Genomic DNA, 20,544 nt, shown 5'->3' with positions numbered 1-20,544 from the left:
GTCACTTGTACCCTCCTTACTCCAGAAGTGAAGTAGATTTTTTTAAAAAACAGAATCCCTAAAGGTGAGAACTAAAGATTTTCCTCCCGTTTGTCCTTGAGCCATAGTGACTGCTCCTCTGGAAAAATTTATTCAGCCAACCAGTACTGCCTCTAATGTATCAGCGACTTTGTATATTTCAATTTCTGGATGAGACTATCAGAAAATCGTGATCCTGGGGAGTCTGTTGGCAATGTGTGCATGAGCCCTGGTCCCCTCACCGTTTAGAGCATGACTCTCCAGCCTGCTTCCTCAAGCACTCTTTAGTCATAGCATGTGGCATGGCAGTCCGTAGGTGCTATGATACTTCACATGTGAGCATCTTGGTGTGTGTTTCCTGTCTGGCTGGAATGTCCATCCCCCAGTTTGCATTAACCTATTTCAAATAACGAGTAAGAGCATCTTAACATGCTACCGGATTCCTATTCCAGCTTCTGAGTGTACACTTTCTTCAAGGTTTAAGCCTTCTTTTTCCAGGCTGTTTTGGGCTTTCTCTGTTCAGAGATTGGCTCCAAGAAGAAGGGACTCTGCCAGCTCCAGGAGATCCCTGGACTAAGCCACACAGAGACTATTTATTTCTCTGTTTGCTTTCTGTATGCCAGCTCCTAAGACAAGAGAAACGCGCTGTCCCTCTAGGTGAAAAAACAGACTCCAGGTTGTTTGCCCAGAAAGGCCCTCACCTTACAGTGGCGCCTCCTCTGACAGGCCTGGAAAGTGTCAGAAGTTAGGGCTACAGACCTTTTTTGAAGACAAGATTGTTCAGTACCTAAAGGAGGCCCAGTCTCTGTAAGAACTCCAAGAAGCTACACCTATGTAGTGTAGGTGTTCTTTGTGGAACTGAACTGATGGATGCTGGGTAAACACAGTATCCCAGGACAGGGGGAAGTGGCAGGACACAACCTAGGTTTCCTAAGATCTCCCCCAGCTCCCTCCTTGGCACATCCTACATCACCTCCACCAATTCATTCGTTACGTACACCTGTCCTACTGATCAAGTGGCTTCTCTTGTGCCCCCCTCCCCTGGCAATTACCTAAGTAAAACACCCAAGATGGAGCTTTGGGAAAACGATATGATAGGCACGTCAGACCTAGGACTACGGAAAGAGGAAGAGTAAAGAGCTGTACATTGACCAACGATTCCATCGGAAGGCCCAAAACAGAAATCTGTAAGAAAAAACCAGGAAGGCCAACAAAATCAACTCAGACAGGGTTTCTCTGTCTAGCCCTTGACTGTCCTGGAGCTTGATCTGTAGACCAGGGTGGCCTCAGACTCAGAGATCCACCTTCCTCTGCCTCCCAAATGCTGGGATTAAAGGCGTGGGCCACCACACCGGGATAAACTATGTCAACCTTAAACAGAAGTCAAGGGTGCAAGATCTTAGTAACTGACCCAGTAAGTTGTCACTTCTACCAGGTGAGCAGCAGGGCTCAGAGCAGTTGGCATCAGGGAGACAACAGAGGTCACTAAACCCAACTACAACCCAGGGAAGGACTGAGCAGGGGCCTCCGCCACCTCCTTGTGGGACGGTTTCTGTATAGACTTGGTACAGTGCGTAGAGGAGTTAAGTAAAGTTACCTGTCAGAATGAGGATAGGGGTAGGAGAGCAAGGAGTCTTGGGCATAGCACTTACATAGAACTCTAAACGACCGACCGGCTGCCACAAGTTCAATCAGGCGAGAACGCCTGCTGTGTAGTTTAGAGTATTGTGAGACTTAGGGTAGTGAGGAATGGGATGCGCACAGTAAAAACAAACACTTCACTCTAATGGGGTCTTCAGACTTGTTTTCCTGCCCAGAGGCAAGCCTGAGAAGGACGCACAGCTTCAGTAAAGACAGGAGGACAGGTAGAGAAGGTGGAAAACAGGTTTTCTCTGGGCTGCTGAGCACAAACAGAAACACCAAGCACAGCTCCTCCAGAGGGGTGGGGACTTGACTTTATTGCCAGATGGTGTCTCTCAGGAAATATGGTCCTTTCAGGTGTTTAACCCTGGTCTGCCCTCCCACCTGCCCCCCAGATGATTTCCCTGGAGGCTAAGAGGAGTCAGAGCTCAGAACAGACATCCCCCAGGGGTGGTGAGACTGGACTAGGACCAGGTTTCCCCTTCTTCCTCAGTTTAATTCGGTTTCTCTTGAGTTTCCTCACCCTTGACATCTCATAACTTTTCTGGGCTCGGAAGACATAGAGTCCCACAGCTAGAGTCACCAAGAGTAAGAGAAGGAGCAAGCCCTTGGCCAGGAGGCAGAACGTTGGAGATTTCTCTGGAGAGCCAGGATCTAGGATAGGAAGAAAGAACAAGAGTTCATTAAAAGAATGATAAAGTTTAGAGGGCAGATGTCTACCTGAAGTGTCTCAGAAAGGCTCTTGGGAGAATAATCAGCTCATATCTTACAACACATGTCTCTAGAAATACCTATTCTGGGCACAGACGCTCAAGGACTGATATCTGGTCACCAGTCTCAAGCCAAGTATGGAAGAATCCTCTGGGAATCCAGAGCAATTGACAAAGGAAGGGCCCCTCTCTGATCCAATAGCAGGCTTCTACGGGAGAGCATTGTGTTCTAGAGTCCAGTACTCTCCTTAAGAGCCCCAGGCATGGGAGGAGGTGGTGTCCTCAGTCACAGGACTTGCACAGTCTCAGGAATTGTCTCTAGGGTTCTGGTACCTGCACAGAAGGACCCAACAGGGATGAGACGGGAGCTGGTGCTGCTGATGGGGTTGCTGACCCTACAAGTGTAGGAAAGGGCTCTGTCACCGGGCCTCCAGGATGTACTGATGGCAGAGCCTTCACGAGAAGTGTTAGTGCTGTCCTGTGAGGAAAACCAGGTGTAGGTCTCATCCATGCCTGCTCTCTCTACAGAGCACATCAGGGATATATTACAGGCACCTTCCTCAGAAATCTTAAAGGTCACAGTGACATGGGGCTTTGACAGTCGCCCTAAAAGAGAGAAAACAAAAACAAAACAAACAAACAAAAAAAAAACACAAAGACCTGCTGAGCATTCTGAAGTTGGGTCTGTTTTCCTACATTTTTCAAGCCTTGGGTATTCTAGCTATCCTGAGAGGCCTTTTGCTCAAAAAAAAAAAAATAATAATAATAATAAAATAAATAAAATTAAAATTAAAAAAATAAAAAATAAATAAAACCAGATTAAAAACAAGCATCTAATTTGTGGTTGCGGGGTCCCAGGGAATGTGCTTAGACAGATGTATACCGGTACTCCTTCTGACTTCACTCTCTCAGCTTTAGACCCCTCCTTCTCCCAGTTTCTCCTCTGTCTCACTGATTGTACAAAACATTACCACCCTCGCAAGGGTATTTACATTTTAGTCATCTCTCCAAGATCCTAAATAGATTCAGTACAGCAGCTAGAGAGAAGAAATGTTGGCTCAAGCGGGGAAGAAATGATTAGTAACCCTCAAATCACACAAGGGGATAAGGGACTAAAGAGCTATTTATCTAGAGGAGGCACAGTCTGCTGGGTGAGAAAGGACCCTTAGATACCCTTGCTATACACGATCCTCATCACTCACCGCTTTGGGAACCTCTGCCTCAGTACCTAAATGGCTGCTTGTTCCAGCTCAGTCTCCCTGTGGCTGAGCTCAGACACTAGAGCAGAGCACACTTGAGGCGGTTTGCCTTCCAGTTTCAGCCTCTTAAAGCTTACCTCAGCCCCCGAGCTCCCATGCCAAACTCAGGAAAGCCAGAATAATAGGAGTCTAAACTCACGGTAGACAAGGAGATTGTAAGATTTCGTGATAGAGAACTGGGATGTCTTCAAGTTGACTTTGGCTTCGTAAAGTCCCGAGTCCTCCCAAGTCAGATTGTTGATATACAGAGAGTAGCTGGACTCCGAGACGTCCACTCGACCCCGGAAGCGAGGATCCATCACCTTGATGCTGGTCGGCTGTCCCTCTTTCCCTGGCACCACTATGGCGAGGTTTTTTTGAGAGGACCAGGTGATGCTCTCAACCTCTTCATTGGGTGGTATTTCCAGGGAGAAGCTGATAGACTCTTGAAGAGCTGCAACCACTTCCTCAGGGTCCTCATCATCTCCAGAAAACCCCTTGGCTGAAAAGAGATGTATGTAGGCCAGCCGATATCTCTGGGAGACTGAGGCTAGTTGGCATGGTTGCCATGGCTGCTCCTCATCTGAACGACTTTTCTAGCTCCCTGTTCAATGTGACTCTCTAGCTACCTCTTGTAGTTCTAGATTTCCACTGCACCCAAGCCGACCAGGAATGGTCCCCATTCATCTCTTCGCCATCCAAAGTTTTCCCTCTTTCCTTGTCCTTCTTGAACTGCAACCCCATCCACATCCCCCAGATATCCTCCTGCCTCATCCCACTCTGAGGCCATACCCCATCCCTTGGAGATCATAATGGAAGTTTCTCAAAACCAGGCTGGGATCCAGCTATATCACTCCTGGGTACATGCTCAGTGCAATCTAAGCCAACATAATGCTATGATGCATGCACACCCACGTTTACAGCAGAGCATGTCACAATAGCCAAGCTAGAGAATCAGCCGAGGTGCCCATCAGCAGGACTGACACATTCATCCCTAAAGGAAGGGTCTTGTTAGCCTAAGGCCAAGTAGAGTCGAGGGGTACAAAGCACAGGCAGCTACTCACCTTCCCGAAGCAGCAGAAGGAGTGACCAGAGAAAGGCCCCCATATCGGCAATCCCTGCCTGGGAAGAATGGCCTGGTCAGCTCCACAGGCTGTGGAAAGAGAAGTCGGTATGGGGTTCTCCAAGAAGAATGACTGATTGATATTGACAGGAACAGAGAGGGAAATTCTTCGCACTCCAACTTCCTCTGTCCCCATTAAGTTCCTCCCTGGCCCTCGTGGGACATTTCTCCCCAGTCTAACGGTCAGATGATTTATCCACTGACTCAGATTGCCCATCCCCCAAACTCAGCTCAAGTCTTACTTCCTAATAACAACTTTCTACTTCCAATTTTCTGCATGTCCAGATGCCATGGAAATCGTATATGCACGCACCAGCTTGCTGCCGGCCCTCGGCATGCGCACCCTGCCACCTCAGTGCGTCCTGTGTTGCTGTGCTCTCTATCTCCCCTGAGAGTCTATTGTTTATTTCTTCTGTATGTTCCACTGTTCCTGGCCCCGGTTAAGTGCGCACTCACAGCATTAGAAAGGATGAGTGAGAGAAGTCCTTTTGTTTAAAGCTATCTGTATTCCCACCCGGGATGCTATTTGGGGATGGGGGATTGATCTCTTGTTTTCTAAGAAACTATTTGTCTTCCAGCCACCTTTCTCTGCTGCTCAAGCGTCTGTGAAACAGTTGATGACCACTCAGTGGTGGTTCCGTCTGATTCCTGCGCAGTGAGACCTGCAGACTAGACCCCAGTGGCTCTCTGAACATTCTGATCGTCACTAGGGAACTTCTGCATGAGGGGACACATGCACACCTTCAGGTCACCTCCCGTCTGGAAGCAGTGGACTCAGGAGTAAGTACGGTCCATTCACCCTGACATTCCTTCTTGGTCACAACCTTTCTAACTGCACCTACTCTTCCTTCCCAATCTCTTAGAATCTCTATAGAAGTAGGAATCGGGCGTGACCAGATGGGCACTGTTGGTGCCACACGTGTGCAGAACTTCCCAAGCCAGCATCCACCAAACAGGGTTCACTGGGTGAATACCCCTGTTTGTTACATGGAACGGCAATGTCAGCAGTGCAGAGGAGCGTCTGTGTTACACAGAGCAATGGTAGGTAGGTTAACATAAGACACCCTCGCGAGAAGCTGGTGGTCAGCTCTGGGATTGGGCACCGCCAGAAGACATCACTCCCTGAAGTTCTCTTAGATTGGCTAGTGAAAGTCCTAGGAGTGGAGCGGCTGGCACTTGGAGTGGCCAGCACAGCTGGCTGGCCCCAGGGTGTCCTAGAGGAGATGATGCTGATATCAGCAGGGTTCTCAGTGGCAATGATGGATGGAGCCGTCAGCAACAGCTTCACCAGGTCCTCCTCTGATTTTTGATGTAAATATCATCACTTTGCCTTTTGCAGTTGGAAGTCAAGGTTGGTGCCACCTAAGTGAGTTTCTACTGCAAGGAGTTTGAGGACATTCTTCTTCTTCACTTGCAGGATGTCATGGGCTCCAGACACTATGTGAGTTTTCCCTTTAAATTGCAGTGTGAATTGAGAGAAACATCCTTTGGATACCCTCCCCCCAGGCAGCACAGAAAAGCTGATTCTCTTTTAAAATTCTGTTTCAGGCTAGGCATAGTGGTGCACACCTTTTAACACCAGCACTCGGGAGGCAGAGGCAAGTAGATTGCTCTGAATTCCAGGCCACCCTGGTCTATATCGTGAGCTGGAGCTACACATAGGGAGACCCTGTCCCAAAAGGAAAATGACAACAATAATAACAGCAATCATTTTAAAAGGAGTTTGTTAGAGTTATTAATGTCATAGAAATATTTCAAATCATTCAGATTATCAATCTTGATCAAAGATATAGAGAAAATCAGATTTGAGAAGAGATTGTAGAGAATCAAGGTATGAGAAACATATCCTGGAAAGAAAAGGAACACCTATGTGCACTCTTGGCTGTGTGGTGGACCGTTAGCTTTACATGTCTACTTGACACAACTTAGAATCACTTGGGGAAAGAGTCTCAATGACGGATGATCTACACTGAGTTAGTCTATGGGTATGTCTTTGGGGTTGATGGATGTGGGAAGATCCAGCCCACTGTAGGCAGCACTATTCCCTAGGCAGGGGTTCTGGACTGTGTAAGAGGCAAGCATAAGCAAAGAAGCAAGCATGCATGTATTCGTTTCTCTCTGTTCTTGTTCATCCGGAGCAACAGTCTTAGGCTCCTGATACTGTTTCCCTGCTTTGATAGACTGTAGCCTGGAATCATGGGCCAAAACAGTTTTTCCACTAAGTTGCTTTTAGGGTATTTTAACACAATAACAGAAATGAAACTGTATGCAGAACTGAAAGTAGTAGAAATATAAATTAATAAGGTCACTATGGAAATCAGTATGGAGGCTCTTTTGAAAAACCGAAAAGAGAACTATCATATGATATAGCTATTCCTGGGTAATATACTCAGAGGAATCTAAATCAGCATCCCGCAGTGATCCTGCACACTCAAGTTTACTGCAACGGTCTTCACAGTAGCGGTTATGGAACCAGCCTAAGTGCCCATCAACAGGTGAATGGATAAAGCAGACGTGATATGTATACACCAATAATTTTATTCATCCATAAGTAACAAAGCTACGGAATTTGTAGGAAAGGAAATGGAACCAGAAGTAATCATGCTAAACAAAATGGCCATGGTTTGGGGTTTTTTTTCCCCTCATATGCAGAATCTAGGCTTTTGAAAACCTAGATGGTTTTCAAAACCTAGATGGCTTTGAGAGGAAGACTAATTAGGAATAAGAGAGACTGAGTGGGGGAGGGGAAACACAAGAAACAATGATAGAGTGCAAGCACAATCAAAGTATGTTAGATGCATACATGAAAGCGCTACAGGGAAACCCATTTTGGAGAGATGTAGGTTAAGAACACATCTGCTCTGCAGAGGACCCGGGCGTGATGTGCAGCACTCATACCAGGCAACTCACAACTGCCTGAAACTCCAGCCTCAAGTGACCTGATACCCACTGACCCCTTCCTTATGCATGCACGCATGCACACACAAACTATAACTGAAATTTTAAAAATGGTTAAAAAGAGAACTGGGCAGTGGTGGCCCACACCTTTAATCCCAGCACTTGGAAGGCAGAGGCAGGTGGATCTTTGTGAGTTTGAGCCCAACCTGGTCTACAAGAGCTAGTTCCAGGATAGCAAAGGCTGTAACGCAGAAAAACCCTGTCTTGAAAAAACAAACAAACAAACAAATGGTTAAGAAGAAAGAAAAGGATAAACTTTGGCTGTAAAGATGCAATGGGCTGTGTTAGATAGCGTTCATTCCTTGTATTCATGTTAAGATGGACAGTCACTGGTTCAGATGGTCTACAGCATCTCGACACCAGATGGATCCTCAAACTGGATAGCCTTGAAGTTTCTAGCAGTGCTCATTTCAACAAGTCCTATACTATGACAAGGAAGCCAAAATGGTATTTCACGACTTCTTAGTTTAGATTTTTATTACTATGAAGAGACACCATGACCACGGCAACTCTTATAAAGAAAACATTTAATCATGGTGGCTCACTGACTGCTTCAGAAGTCCAGTCCATTATCCTCATGACAGGGAGCACAGCAGCGTGCAGACATGGTGTTGGCTACATCTTGATCAGAAAGCAACCGGAAGTGGACTGAGACACACTGGGTGGTATCCTGAGCATAGGAAACCTCAAAGCCCACCCCCACAGTGACACATTCCCTCCAACAAGGCCATACCCACGCCAACAAAGTCTTACCTCCTAACAGTGCCACTCCCTATGAGATTTTGGGGGCCAATTACATTCAAACTACCACAATGAACAAAAGAGAAAGGGGAAAAAGGAAGAGCCTCCAACAAGCTCCTGAAGTCAGGAGGGTTGACGAAAAACTCTCCGAGAAAAGCTATCGAGGATAAGACCTCAAGGATGAGGTCTGCTAAGTGAAGGAGAATGCTTGTTCTTGTACCCTTGAGAACCAAGCCTCTTTGATTTGGATTTTTCTATAAATACGGGTCAAGTTTTAACTTGAGCCTGGAAGGTTCTAAAACCAATCTTCCCATGTATTTAAAAAGAAATTTGATCCAGCAATCCCAACTGCTAGATCTGTATTCAAAGGAAATGAAATCAGTATGTTGAAGATTTATCTGCAGTCCCATGTGTACTGGAGCATGAGTCACAATAGCCAAGAAAAGAAGGGCAATGACCCAAGTATCCATTGGTGGATGGGTGGAGAAAGCAAATGTGGTACATATATATGATGGGTACTATCGGACCTTAAAAATAGAAAAAGAACTCCATCTGCGCCAGCAGAGACGAACCAGAATGTGTTATGCTAAGTGGAACAAGGCAACCACAGAAGGTCAGATGCCACATGATCTCACATGTAGGATCCTTAAAAATTGAACCCATCGAAGTAGAGAGTGGAATGGTTATTTCCAAGGGTTGTGGATCAGGTCAGATGGGGAAACAGTGGTCATAGGACACAAAGTTTCAGGTGGACAGAAGGAATAAATTCAACAGATCTACTATACAACATGGTGATTGCAGTTAATGGCACATACACTTAATATATAGTATTCTCAGAATTAGCTGATAATAGATTTTTGTGTTTATAGTACAAAAAATATTTCAGGCTGTTAATAATATGTTAATTAACATGATTTAACCATTCCACAAGGTACACACACACACACATATATATGCTTCAAAGTGACATGTTGTACATGATAAATGTATACACAATTTCACCAATGTTTTAAAAAAATAAACTACACAAAATTAAGAATACAATTAAAGCAAGCTAAAAAGAAAACAAGCTCGTGTGTATAATGTCCAGGGTTTAAAGATTTCAAGTGTTGAAGTCAAGAATAAAAGCGGCTTCATGGGAGAGAAAATGCCTGTGAAAGATAACGGAGGAGAAAGCAAGCCCAAGTTGGGAGAGTGTGACACCATGATGTAGGTGAGGATGCCTCTGTTGGGTAGGATTGCCCAAGAACTAGATCTTGTCCAAGAGTGTCAGGTACCAATGCCCCGCCTATGTGCAGTTCTTGGCTGGAGCTGCCCTAAAAGTGGTGGGCCTGGGAGAACTGCAGCTGGAGGCTGCCAGCTCCTAACACTCCTTGCAGATGAAGAAAAGTTTTCTCTTGAAGGGTGAGCCAAAGGCCATCTCCATTGCTGCTACAGTGGGCACGCTGACAGCCAGAGATGGCTGTACTTGTATTTATTGAGCATGCCCCCATAACTATGAACAGTCCATCACATCTTTGGAAAGAGAAAAAATGATTGCTATCTACACTCCTCACTGAGCTCTTCCAGGCCACTGTGGAGAGAGTCTCTTCTAGCATCATTTTCAAAGAACCGTTCTTCAGTTCTTGGACTGTGCTCCAAAGGAAGCTTCCTTGCTTCCTCGTGCTACCCTTTTAATATTATTCACATATGAAGTCTACTCCTGCCCCTGGGTGAGAACTTTGCTATAGTCTCAGCTCAGAAATGAGAGGTAAAACTCCAATCCTAACTTGCAGTGAAACAATTGCTACCCATTAGCGCAGGTACACAATGGGAGAGGGAGGTCCCTGGACCACTCACCCTCAGCTCACCTCCACCCCGCCCTTTCCTCCTTGGTGCTCCCAGCAGAGTCTCCCACAACTCATGATTTCCTCTCCAGACAGATGAGGGAGTGATGGTAACAAATTGACCTTCTCTGAGTGAGTGACTTTGTACTCTGTCCTGGGAGGAGGTTAAAAAGGAATATTTTCTGTTGAGGAGTTCTGATGGATAAGGCATCTCTATTCCGGATGGTCCTTCATAAATCCTTCCTCCTTCCATAGACATCTGAAACATACCTCCCTTCATAAACACACACATGCACACAGAACACACACACACACACCTTTAAGTAGGCCATGGTTTTAAATATTACTTCCCTGACAGATTCCAGTATCTACAGTGTAGTATCATGCTTCTAGTTCCCTAGTTGGAGTCAGACCCTAGTCTATAATCAGTTCTAACTTTCCTGGGGCCTGCCCTAGGCTGCTGTCCTCTCTGACTTTCTTCTGCAGAAGACGCTTCCAAAGTGATGGTTATGTCCAAGGATGTTGCTTTCTCAATTGCCCTCTCTCCATGGGTGAGGGCTTCTAAGAAAAGCAGACAGAAAAGAGGTTGAGCTAAGGCTAAGAGTAGTTTGAGGAACCTCCATACTGATTTCCATAGCGACCACAACAGTTTACGTTCTCGTCAGTGGGGAAAAGGGTTCCTCTTTCCCCACATCCTCACAGGGATGTTGTCATTCATTTCTGATGGTTGCCATTCTGAGGTGGGTGAGATGGACTGGCTTCTGGTATCTTGCTGATGGGTTTTTCAGTATAATAGGGCCAAGTCTGGAGATGTTCTGGCACAGAGAAAGTACCTAGTAATTGTCATTACCATATTGGTATCATTATTAATTACTGTATGTAGTCATTCATTACTATTGATTTGTATTTGAGACTAGAGGTGCACACAGCAAGCGCTAGGAAACAGAGAGGAATGAGGAGGGCCGGCTGGCCACACAGACAGCTTTTGCACACACTGACATTTTTCTTAGTCAGCTGAAGACTCAGCCTCCAAGTCTTTGCAGTAAACTGTAAATATCCCAGAATTGATCAGACTCTACAATCATTCTTCATGTTATCAGAACTGTCATCAGCTGACATGAAATCAGCTATTCTCCTGCAAATATTTATTAAGCTTCATTTAAAAACAAGACACAATTGCAGACGTAGGATATGGGGTGAAGAGGAAAGCATGAGCCTTCATTATCATTGGGTTAGAGGTCAGCGAGAGACGAGCAATACTCAGTAAATAGCTCCCATCAAGTAATGATGTACTGCAAGGGAAAACCGGGCAAAATTAAGGAGGCGAGAAACGTCCTTTGCTTGTGGTGTTCAGGTCAGATACACCAACTGCAGTTGCCCCACCCTGGCATTTTCTCCTTATACAGTCAGCGTGGAGTCAGCACAGAAGACCACCTGGGAGCGTGGTGCTAAAGCAGTGATTCTCAACATGTGGGGCCACATATGAGATATTTACATAATGATTCATGACAGTGGCAAAATTACAGTTATGAAGAAACAAAGAAAATCATTGTGTGGTTGGGGGGGGGGGGTCGTTGCAACATGAGTACCAAAGGGTTGCAGCATTAGAAAGGTTGAAAAACACTGGACTAGAGGAGAGGAAACAAGCTAAGGTTCAACAACCCAGCAACAGTCTCTTATGTTCATCTCTGTAATATGGCTCCTTCTGGCCTCTGTGACCCTTGAATGCAATGGTCTGGCTGTCAGGGGACTCAGACACAACTCAGCTGGTGTGGCCAGGATGTATCCTTCTGTGGCTCTCATTCTGCGATATGTCACAGTCCCTGGTCTTAATTTCTTAATAAGGGATATATCTTCATTTGATTATTCACTTTTAAATATAATTTTCATGTCTCATCTTGGATGATCTCGTCTGAATTTCATACTTTGGTCTGAGAACACAGCCCTCCCCTTTCCTCTCCCTACAGCCTGCAGCCCTTCTGTTATAACACACAAAATGCTCTATCTTCCTGTTAAGTTCCCCAAAGAGCTTGTCACCTATGATGGCTTTCCCAACGCTCCAGGACACTCTGCTCTCTGGGCTACATCTTTCTTCTGAGAGAGAAGCAGCGAGGGAGTCTGGCCTTGGCTGACTGAAGTGTTTTTGAATCTAGACCAACTATTGTGAGATATTGACACAGGATCTCAGAGAACCTGGATCTCAGAGGTTCCCTTTGTTTCTCTCAATCTATGGAAATATTTATGAAGTCAGGAAAGCCTTGGGGATTTCTCACTCCACAAAAAAATCAAAACAAACTCACACACACACACACACACACACTCCCCCCCCAAAAAAAAACACTACTAGAAGAGGAAATTAGGGCACAAAAGGAAAAGTGGAAGATTTAGGGGCATTCAGTAAGCAGGGCAAGAAGGTGTGGGGAGGAATCCCTGAAGTCCTGTGAACAAATATTGGGGTTGGGGGAGGAGCGAGCAACTGGTCCAAACCACTTCATTTTTCAAAAGATCACAGACGTGTAGGTAAAGCATCCATACACATGAAAAATAAAACAGTAAAAATCATTTAAAAAAAACAAAAAATGACAAAAAACATGCATGTTCCCTTCAATGGAAATATTACAGGAACTCCAATACAATGAAGAAATGAACTGGTCTAGCCCATCTCAGCAGTTCAATTAAACTTCATGGGAATTATTCAGCCCTAAAGGTCCTATTGCACCCTCTGCTCAGGAGTTGACAGGTGGGACTCCCAGACTTCTACGGAGAATGATGGATCGCCTTTTATAAAGCCTTCCCCAGCGCCACTGAAAATCCTTTAAAAGTGTGTTTCTCACCCTGGCTATGACTTAGCCCTACAAAAATGCTATACACCCTCGCGGTAATCGCAGGCTGTGTTAGCTGTGAGCTCTGCAGAGTTGGAGGGAGGAAGGAGGGCCCCACTGTGAATCATTAACCCGGGAGAGCCGGACGATAAGAAGGATGAAACCCAGGCCATACCAAAGGGGACTGTGTAGACTTGCCCAGTAGTATGTTTTGCTACACAACTCACAGCTCGTAGAAAAGAGTGTGAAAAAGTGGGACTATTCTTTAGAGGCACGAAAAAGAGACGACCAAGATGCTGTTTGTTACCACTAAGTGTCCTCTTGAGGGGAAAACATGCCTCCCACTGGAAGGATCCGCATTTCTCTGGGCATTCCTGTGCTCTCAGGATACAGCTTGCCACCCTTTCTCAGTCACTGCTAGGAAGCCCGACCACCTCAGGCAGGGACAGAGCACTAATGAATGCAGCTTAGACCCTGACTCCATTCCTTAACTGTGGCTGATTTTCCTACTCTTCTTTCAAGCCTCCCATTCCTAATGGTGTTTTAGCTTGTCACGTTACGTAGACTTGGAACAGCGTGTGGGCTTTTAACCAAGTGCACAGTTAGAGGAAAGGCAGTTGACAAGACCACTGCCCTTACTCTGACACCAGCTGCCAAGTCTGAGGGGATTTGAAACCCACCCGCTCACCACTGCAGTCCTTTAGAAGGACCACTCAACTGTCACAGTCCTAGCTGTGATTTAGGATTGGGAAAGCATACGGATAACAGCCGTGCTGAAGAAGAAGCACCTAGGAGTTCAGAGAAGCATTAAGCACATGAGACGTCTCTCACGAGTTCAGACAGCATCTCCCTGTGTGTTGTGAGCATTTACCCAAGCCTTGGAATTTTTACTAGAGCTATATTACATGCTGCCACCCACATGGCTAACCTTGAGCTCCCAGCCCGTCCAAAGGTCGGACTGATACCCTTAATCTTCAGTTCTCTGGAGATAGAACGTATCATACTTGGCTCTTAGCCTCCATGGCAAATGGCATTGTGAGATTGTCTGGTGACTAACACCCCTAGGCAAATAGACATTCTGATCATACCTGGCATGGAAGGTTCTAAAATTAAATCCCAGTAGCTCAGGGTGAAAGCTAGAACAATCTTTAGGGAAGATTGATTTCTTGCTCTATCACATATAAAATTCATCTTTGGGGTAAGATAAGAAAAAGATAGAGCAAATAACTGGTCAAATCAAGTTAGTAGAGGTATGACCAGACTATTTATCTTCTTTAATAATGGAATCAAGTCCCGTGAGAGAAACAGTGGTAAGGCACTCCAGAAGGGACTATTTTTTCTTATGACCAAAGCCAGTGACGGAGCACCTTATAAACTGATTTTCCTGCTTGTGGTACTCTAACATGGAGAAAGGAGCCAGGACGCCCATCACGTGACCAAAGAAAGCATGGAGGTACAGACTGTCTCGGGGTTATTGCCTCATTTATTTGGATTAGGATGGACTCATGTGTGGTAGAAGGGAGGGATCTACTGCCAGATGTTGAGAACCATTTGAGAAAGACACTGACTTGAGGACGCAGTTGACCCTCAGACTCCAGACCCTAAGAGTCATCTGAGTCAAAACAGCTGCTGTCTCTTCTCTGACACTCCAAGAGCCTTGTGGTTCCCAACATGCATGCACCTGCACACACACACACACACACACACACACACACACACACCACACCTACCTGAGAGGCTGTGAACTTTCTGTATAGCATGGCATATAGCCTTATATCAGCAGTCCATCCAATCAGAAAAAAAAGAAAAAGAAAAGAAAAGAAAAACAAGAAATGCTGTCGGCGCTGGAAGACATCTACCAACCTCGGAGAGCGATGGGCATTTGCAGGTCTCCTGAACTCAACTGTACACAAAACTCCTGCACCTCTGATTCTCCCTCACCCAACCTGGCAGATATCTATGTCACAGGCCAAGATATGCAGGGCTTAGCATTGGTGAGGCCTCAGGAAAACAGTTCTCTAGGGGGAAAAAAACGCAGCTTCTGTAATTACATGGAATCGCGATTCCTCTCCCTCTCCCTTCACCTGTCTGCCCACCCCAAGCTCTCCACATTCCACCAGGCTGTGAGGCTGGAAGATAAGCCATAATCCCAGGCCCACAGCTGAGGTTCTGCATGGAAAACAAGATATACCACTAAGGAGAGCCTCTTTCTGGGAACAATGAACTCACCTCCCGGGAGGACCTCTTGGTACCCCACTGTGATGCTAGGGGGAGATAGGGAGGTCTCCAAGATCACCCAATCAAAGGAGAGCATGGTAGACAGAAGAACTCTACTGTTTCTTACAGCAGGGCAAGTATCCCCTTGTCACAGAATGAGCAGAAGACAAGACTCAGGCACCGAATGACAGGCAAGGTGTGAGAAGGCCAGCCTTTCCTCTCAGGCTGCAGGCTTCCTCCCCCATGAACAACCCTCCTCCACCCCAAGGCACTCCTGACCCCTGATGCCTAGAGACTTCCCTCTGGCTTTTGAATCTCTCACAAATCAAACTCCACATATCCATGGTATCCTTCAGAGTCAACACCATAGCTGGTATTTGGTCCTAAAGATCATGACGATGCACTGTAGAAATAAGATGCAGGGAGGAAGATAAATACTCAACCTCCTTCCTGGACCACAGGGTACCTAGCATCACTCCTAAGATACAGAGGCCTGTAAGGTGGCGAGCACACTCCTCATTTCCCAAGCCTGGTCTCTCAATCAGTGCTAGTCACAGAACTCTTGAATTTCTAAGTATCCACACATTCTCCTATAAGCAGTGGCATTCATAACTCACTGGAAGTTTACGTATGTCTGTCACAATGTCTCCTTTTTGACTGATTCACGCAAAGCAGAGAAACAGGGATTATTTATTATTAATTCATCAGCTTATTCATCCATCAAACATTTATTAAATATATTCTACAGGCCGTACACTGAGAAATTGTGCTGCTTCAAGCCTGATAGAGGAGAAAAAGAGACAAGGTATTGCAAGTGTAAATATATAAAGCAAGTCTTCCATTCTAACTGGAGAGGAGAGTCCAGTAGGAAAGTCATCTTGACATCACCTTGAAACACAGGCCTGTGGGGAAATCAGGACGTTTCGCTGTAAGATGGAGGCACCTAAGGAAAGGGTAGAAGCCAGGAGGATTCTTGGACTCTGGGACATGTGGCAAGGCTGGAGAGGCAGGTTATGGGGAGGGTGGCCCTGGAGAAGCAAGTCTGGAGAGGTAGTGACCAGTAAGGTTCACACTATGCCAGAACAATGGGAAAAGGTAAGGAATTGGAACAATACAATTAGATGTACAGTTGAGCTCCTAGAGCTTCTGGACAGAGAAAAGTCAGAAGAGGAGGTGGCAGCGAGACTGCTGCAGTTGCGTAGGCAAAATAGGAGAGCATCAACTGAGAGACTGGTGATGGGGGAAATAAGGAAGAGGGCGTGAGTGGTGCTAAGGAGGGATACCCAGCACGTGGTGATGGAGGAAGAGGGTATGGAGACGGAGACAGAGGAGCTGGAGACGATGGGAAACTGAGAAAGAGCTGGTGTGGGGGAGAAGTGATACGGTAAATCAGGTAAGGCACTTTTGGCACTACCCGATGGGGGTATCCATCAGTTTAGAGTCTGTGTAAATTAAATGTCTGTTCTAGGCTGGAAGATAGATTCAAGAATCTTTAGTATTTGGTGACACATGATGACAAGTGTGTGGGTAGAGTGATGACAAGTGTGTGGGTAGAGTACTTAAGCATGAAGGGCAGAGAGGGGAATATGTGTGTTTGTTAGACTAACTCCTTTGTTCTTACATGTAAATATGTACATGTCAGGTTTTATTGCTATGATAACTATGAAAAGCAACTTAGGAAGGATTTATTTTATTTTATAGCTTGTAGTCCATCATCCAGGGAAATAAAAGCCGGAGCTCAAGGTAGTAGCCTGGACACAGGAACCAGAACAGAGGCCATGGAGTAGTACTGCTCACGGGCTTGCTCCCCGTGGCATGCTCAGACTGCTTTCTTATAAAACCTAGGACCAGAGGTTCATTGTGTGGCACCACCACGATGGGCTGGGCCCTCCCACATCAATCACCCTGCAGGCTAGACTACTGGTCAATCTGGTTGAAGGCATTTTCTCAGTAGAGGTTCTCTGTCGTCAGATAATTCTAGCTTGTGACAAGTTGACAAAGACTCATCGAGACTGTGTATAAAAATAGTGTGTATAGGGGCTGGAGAGATGGCTCAGAGGTTAAGAGCACTGGCTGCTCTTCCAGGAGTCCTGAGTTCAATTCCCAGCAACCACATGGTGGCTCGCAACCATCTATAATGAGATCTGGCACCTTCTTCTGGACTGTAGGCATACATGCAGGTAGAACACTGTATATATAATAAACTAGATAGATAGATAGATAGATAGATAGATAGATAGATAGATAGATAGATAGATAAGTGAAAAGAATCCGGACAGTGCTGGCATAAGTCTTTAAAAAAATTAATGTGTATAGTTTATGGTAGATAGATAAAAACAAAAATATCTACTATAAAGGGTTAATTAAATCTGATCTAACTATACAATAAAATATGATAGAACCACAAGAGAAAAAGAGATAAACCCTTAAATACATACGTAGAATGAGTCCTAAGATAAAGAATTGTTGTGGCAGGGTGGTAAAATCAGCATCTAAAGTTATGTATGTAATGTCCCTACCTGTACTTATAAATTATATTTTCAAAAAGTGCACCATCATATATATATTCACAAATTTCATAACATCAGGACAGACTGTGCAGGTCTACACAAAAATCCGAGTTTATAGAATGGAGCCAGTCTCCCTGACTGAGCTAAAGTCAGGGCCTGTGGAACCCTTTGCCAAACAGCTGTCCTCGACGACAGTCACAAACGGCGTGGGTGGTCGGAATGGGACAGAAAAAAACAGGAACAACACACAGGGACATGCAAGAAACGTGAAATTAAAGGCTCACCAGAGTTTCCACCACAGGAACCTGCAATGGAGAAAAGTGGGGGGATTAGACTAAATAACAGGGGCTTCCTGGCAGAAGCCATCGTTAAAAACTGTAATGGTGCACACAGGAGATCTGTGGGTTCCCTCCCTTATATTTTCTCTACGGATGTGGGGAGCGCCAGTTACCATGATCCCCCTGCCCTGCCCAGTCTCAGTTCCTAATATGTTCCCCGGGAGCACTTCTGCACAGCCTCTGAACACTCTAGCTGTAGGATCTCCTCCCCCCCCCCCCAAACACTTTTCCCCATTTCCCTCCACTACTGCTTCAGGAGGACCGGTGAGCAGAGACCAGATGGTACACGAAACACAATTACCACGTCCTCTATGAAGGAAGCGGGAAAAGATGCAGGGGTAGACATGAAGATAGCTGAGGATTTTCGTGCTAACAATTGAGGGAAACGTAGATTTGTAGATAGGACACCAGGTTGACATGGCGGGTCTCGGGTAGTTGGGATGAAACCCTTCTCTCTCAGGGGTCTGCTCTAGCTTGAAGGAAGAATGAATCGGATGGGATGACTTCCAGACAGGCCAGCAACTAAAGCAATGCAGATAAAGATACACAGCCCACATCTTACGAGGCAGACTCCTGATTCCGACCCTCCTCCCTTTTTGCTTTTCCCTAGTCTCTTGTGAACACATCTAAACCTTTCATCTTCTCTCCGCTATATGTTAAAGGGATAGAACAAAAAGGCCTCACAGTCCCGCCCTGTATACATTAGCAGTGATTAAAGAGAGATTCCTAGGAAAGGCGAATCTCAAAAGCAGAGAGAACCTCAGGTCTATGTCTCTAGACACCCGACTCCACCAGGAGCTCCTTGTTTGGGTCTGTGATAGTTTGAATGTCCCCCATAGTGGTCCCCAGTTGATGATGCTATTTGGGGAGGGTTAGGGGGTGTGGCTTTGTGGAAAGAAGTATGCCACTGGAGGTGGGCTTTGAGAGTTTAAAGGAACCTCACCGCGCAGTTTCCCGTGCACGTTCTCTGTTTTGTCCTTGCAGCTCAAGATGTGAGCCCTCAGCTTTCTGCTCCTGCCACGATGCCTCCCGCCTGCAGCCATGTCTCCCTGCCATGATAGACTCTTCTCCCTCTGACCATAAATAAACCCAAATAAATCCTTTTCTCTATAAGTTACTTTGCTTACTGTGTTTTGTTACAGCAATAGAAACTAATATAAGATCTAACTGCAGATCTTCTAGACTTTGTCACTAGTGAAAAAGAGACAGTTCTGGGGCTAGGCAAATAGCTCAATTGGTAAAGTATTTGGCATGAAGGTATAAGGACCTGAGTTTGGACTCCTAGCACAAAAACAAAAGGTCAGGCATTGGGCACGTGCCTGTCATCCTAGCACTGGAGAAGCAAAAACGGTAGGATGCCTGACACTTGCTGGCCAGCTAATCTTGCTGAACTAGTGCATACCAGGTTTGGCGAGAGACTCCGTTTCAAAAGAAGGTGGATTGCAACAGATGAAGTTACCCTCAGTCCACCTCTGACCTAAAGACACACATGCACACAGAGGCAAGGCTGTTAGCCATGTTTATCTTCCGATTCTGTAACTGTAGACCCTACTAACTAACCTTCATCAAAAATACTTTTTCCAGGTTGGGCATGGTGGACCATACCCTCAGTAGGCAGAGGCAGGCAAGCAGATCTCTATGAGTTCGAAGCCAGCCTGGTTTACCCGGAGAGTTCTAGGACAGCCAGGGCTATATAGTAAGACCCTATGCTGGGAGAGGCCAAACTCGGGTTCTGACAAGATGGCCGGGCTGCCCCGCAGGATCATCAAGGAAACCCAGCATTTGCTGGCAGAACCAGTTCCTGGCATTAAAGCAGAACCAGATGAGAGCAACGCCCGTTATTTTCATGTGGTCATTGCTGGCCCCCAAGATTCCCCCTTTGAGGGAGGGATTTTTAAACTTGAACTATTCCTTCCAGAAGAATACCCAATGGCAGCACCTAAAGTACGTTTCATGACCAAAATAATGTAGACAAGTTGGGAAGAATATGTTTAGATATTTTGAAAGATAAATGGTCCCCAGCACTGCAGATTCACACAGTTCTGCTGTCAATCCAGGCTTTGTTAAGTGCTCCTAATCCAGATGATCCGTTAGCAAATGATGTAGCCGAGCAGTGGAAGACAAATGAAGCCCAAGCCATAGAAACAGCGAGAGCATGGACTAGGCTATACGCCATGAATAATATTTAAGTCGATCAGATCATCAAGTGTACATCACGTCTCCTGTTCTGCCAAGACTCTTCCTTTTTTTGTTTGCATTTAATGGACACAGTCTTAGAAACATTACAGAATAAAAGCCCAGGCATTTTCATCTTTGGTGATTACATGCACATTAGCAAATCTATGTCTTGTCCTGATTCACTGTTGGAAAGCATGAGCAGAGGCTAGAAGTGTCATCCGGGT

At 45.7% G+C, this 20,544-nt stretch overlaps 1 protein-coding gene and 1 pseudogene across 3 annotated transcripts; one reads left to right on the top strand and one right to left on the bottom strand.

The window, feature by feature from the left end:
- Positions 1-1,953: 1,953 nt before the first annotated feature.
- On the bottom strand, positions 1,954-5,813 carry Slamf9 (SLAM family member 9). Of its 3 annotated transcripts, none has more exons than XM_050143066.1 (4): positions 4,672-5,808; positions 3,768-4,109; positions 2,703-2,975; positions 1,954-2,313 (listed from the first exon to the last, which is right to left on the bottom strand). In XM_050143066.1, the coding sequence occupies exons 1-4, from the start codon at positions 4,712-4,714 to the stop codon at positions 2,081-2,083; spliced, it is 891 nt and encodes a 296-aa protein (XP_049999023.1). In that variant the 5' UTR covers positions 4,715-5,808; the 3' UTR covers positions 1,954-2,080. The 3 variants fall into 3 exon arrangements, with proteins under 3 accessions (XP_049999023.1, XP_049999024.1, XP_049999025.1); XM_050143068.1 differs by having other exon boundaries at positions 2,110-2,313; positions 2,703-2,764; positions 4,672-5,813; XM_050143067.1 differs by lacking the exon at positions 2,703-2,975 and having other exon boundaries at positions 4,672-5,813.
- Positions 5,814-19,882: 14,069 nt separating this feature from the next.
- LOC126502214 (ubiquitin-conjugating enzyme E2 N-like) lies at positions 19,883-20,538 on the top strand (annotated as a pseudogene).
- Positions 20,539-20,544: the final 6 nt, after the last annotated feature.

The sequence above is a fragment of the Alexandromys fortis genome, unplaced genomic scaffold (genome assembly GCF_014885135.2).
Source record: "Alexandromys fortis isolate MF-2015 unplaced genomic scaffold, M_Fortis_MF-2015_v1.1 scaffold_51, whole genome shotgun sequence".
Classification (NCBI taxonomy): domain Eukaryota; kingdom Metazoa; phylum Chordata; class Mammalia; order Rodentia; family Cricetidae; genus Alexandromys; species Alexandromys fortis.
This window is presented reverse-complemented; position numbering and strand designations above follow the sequence as displayed.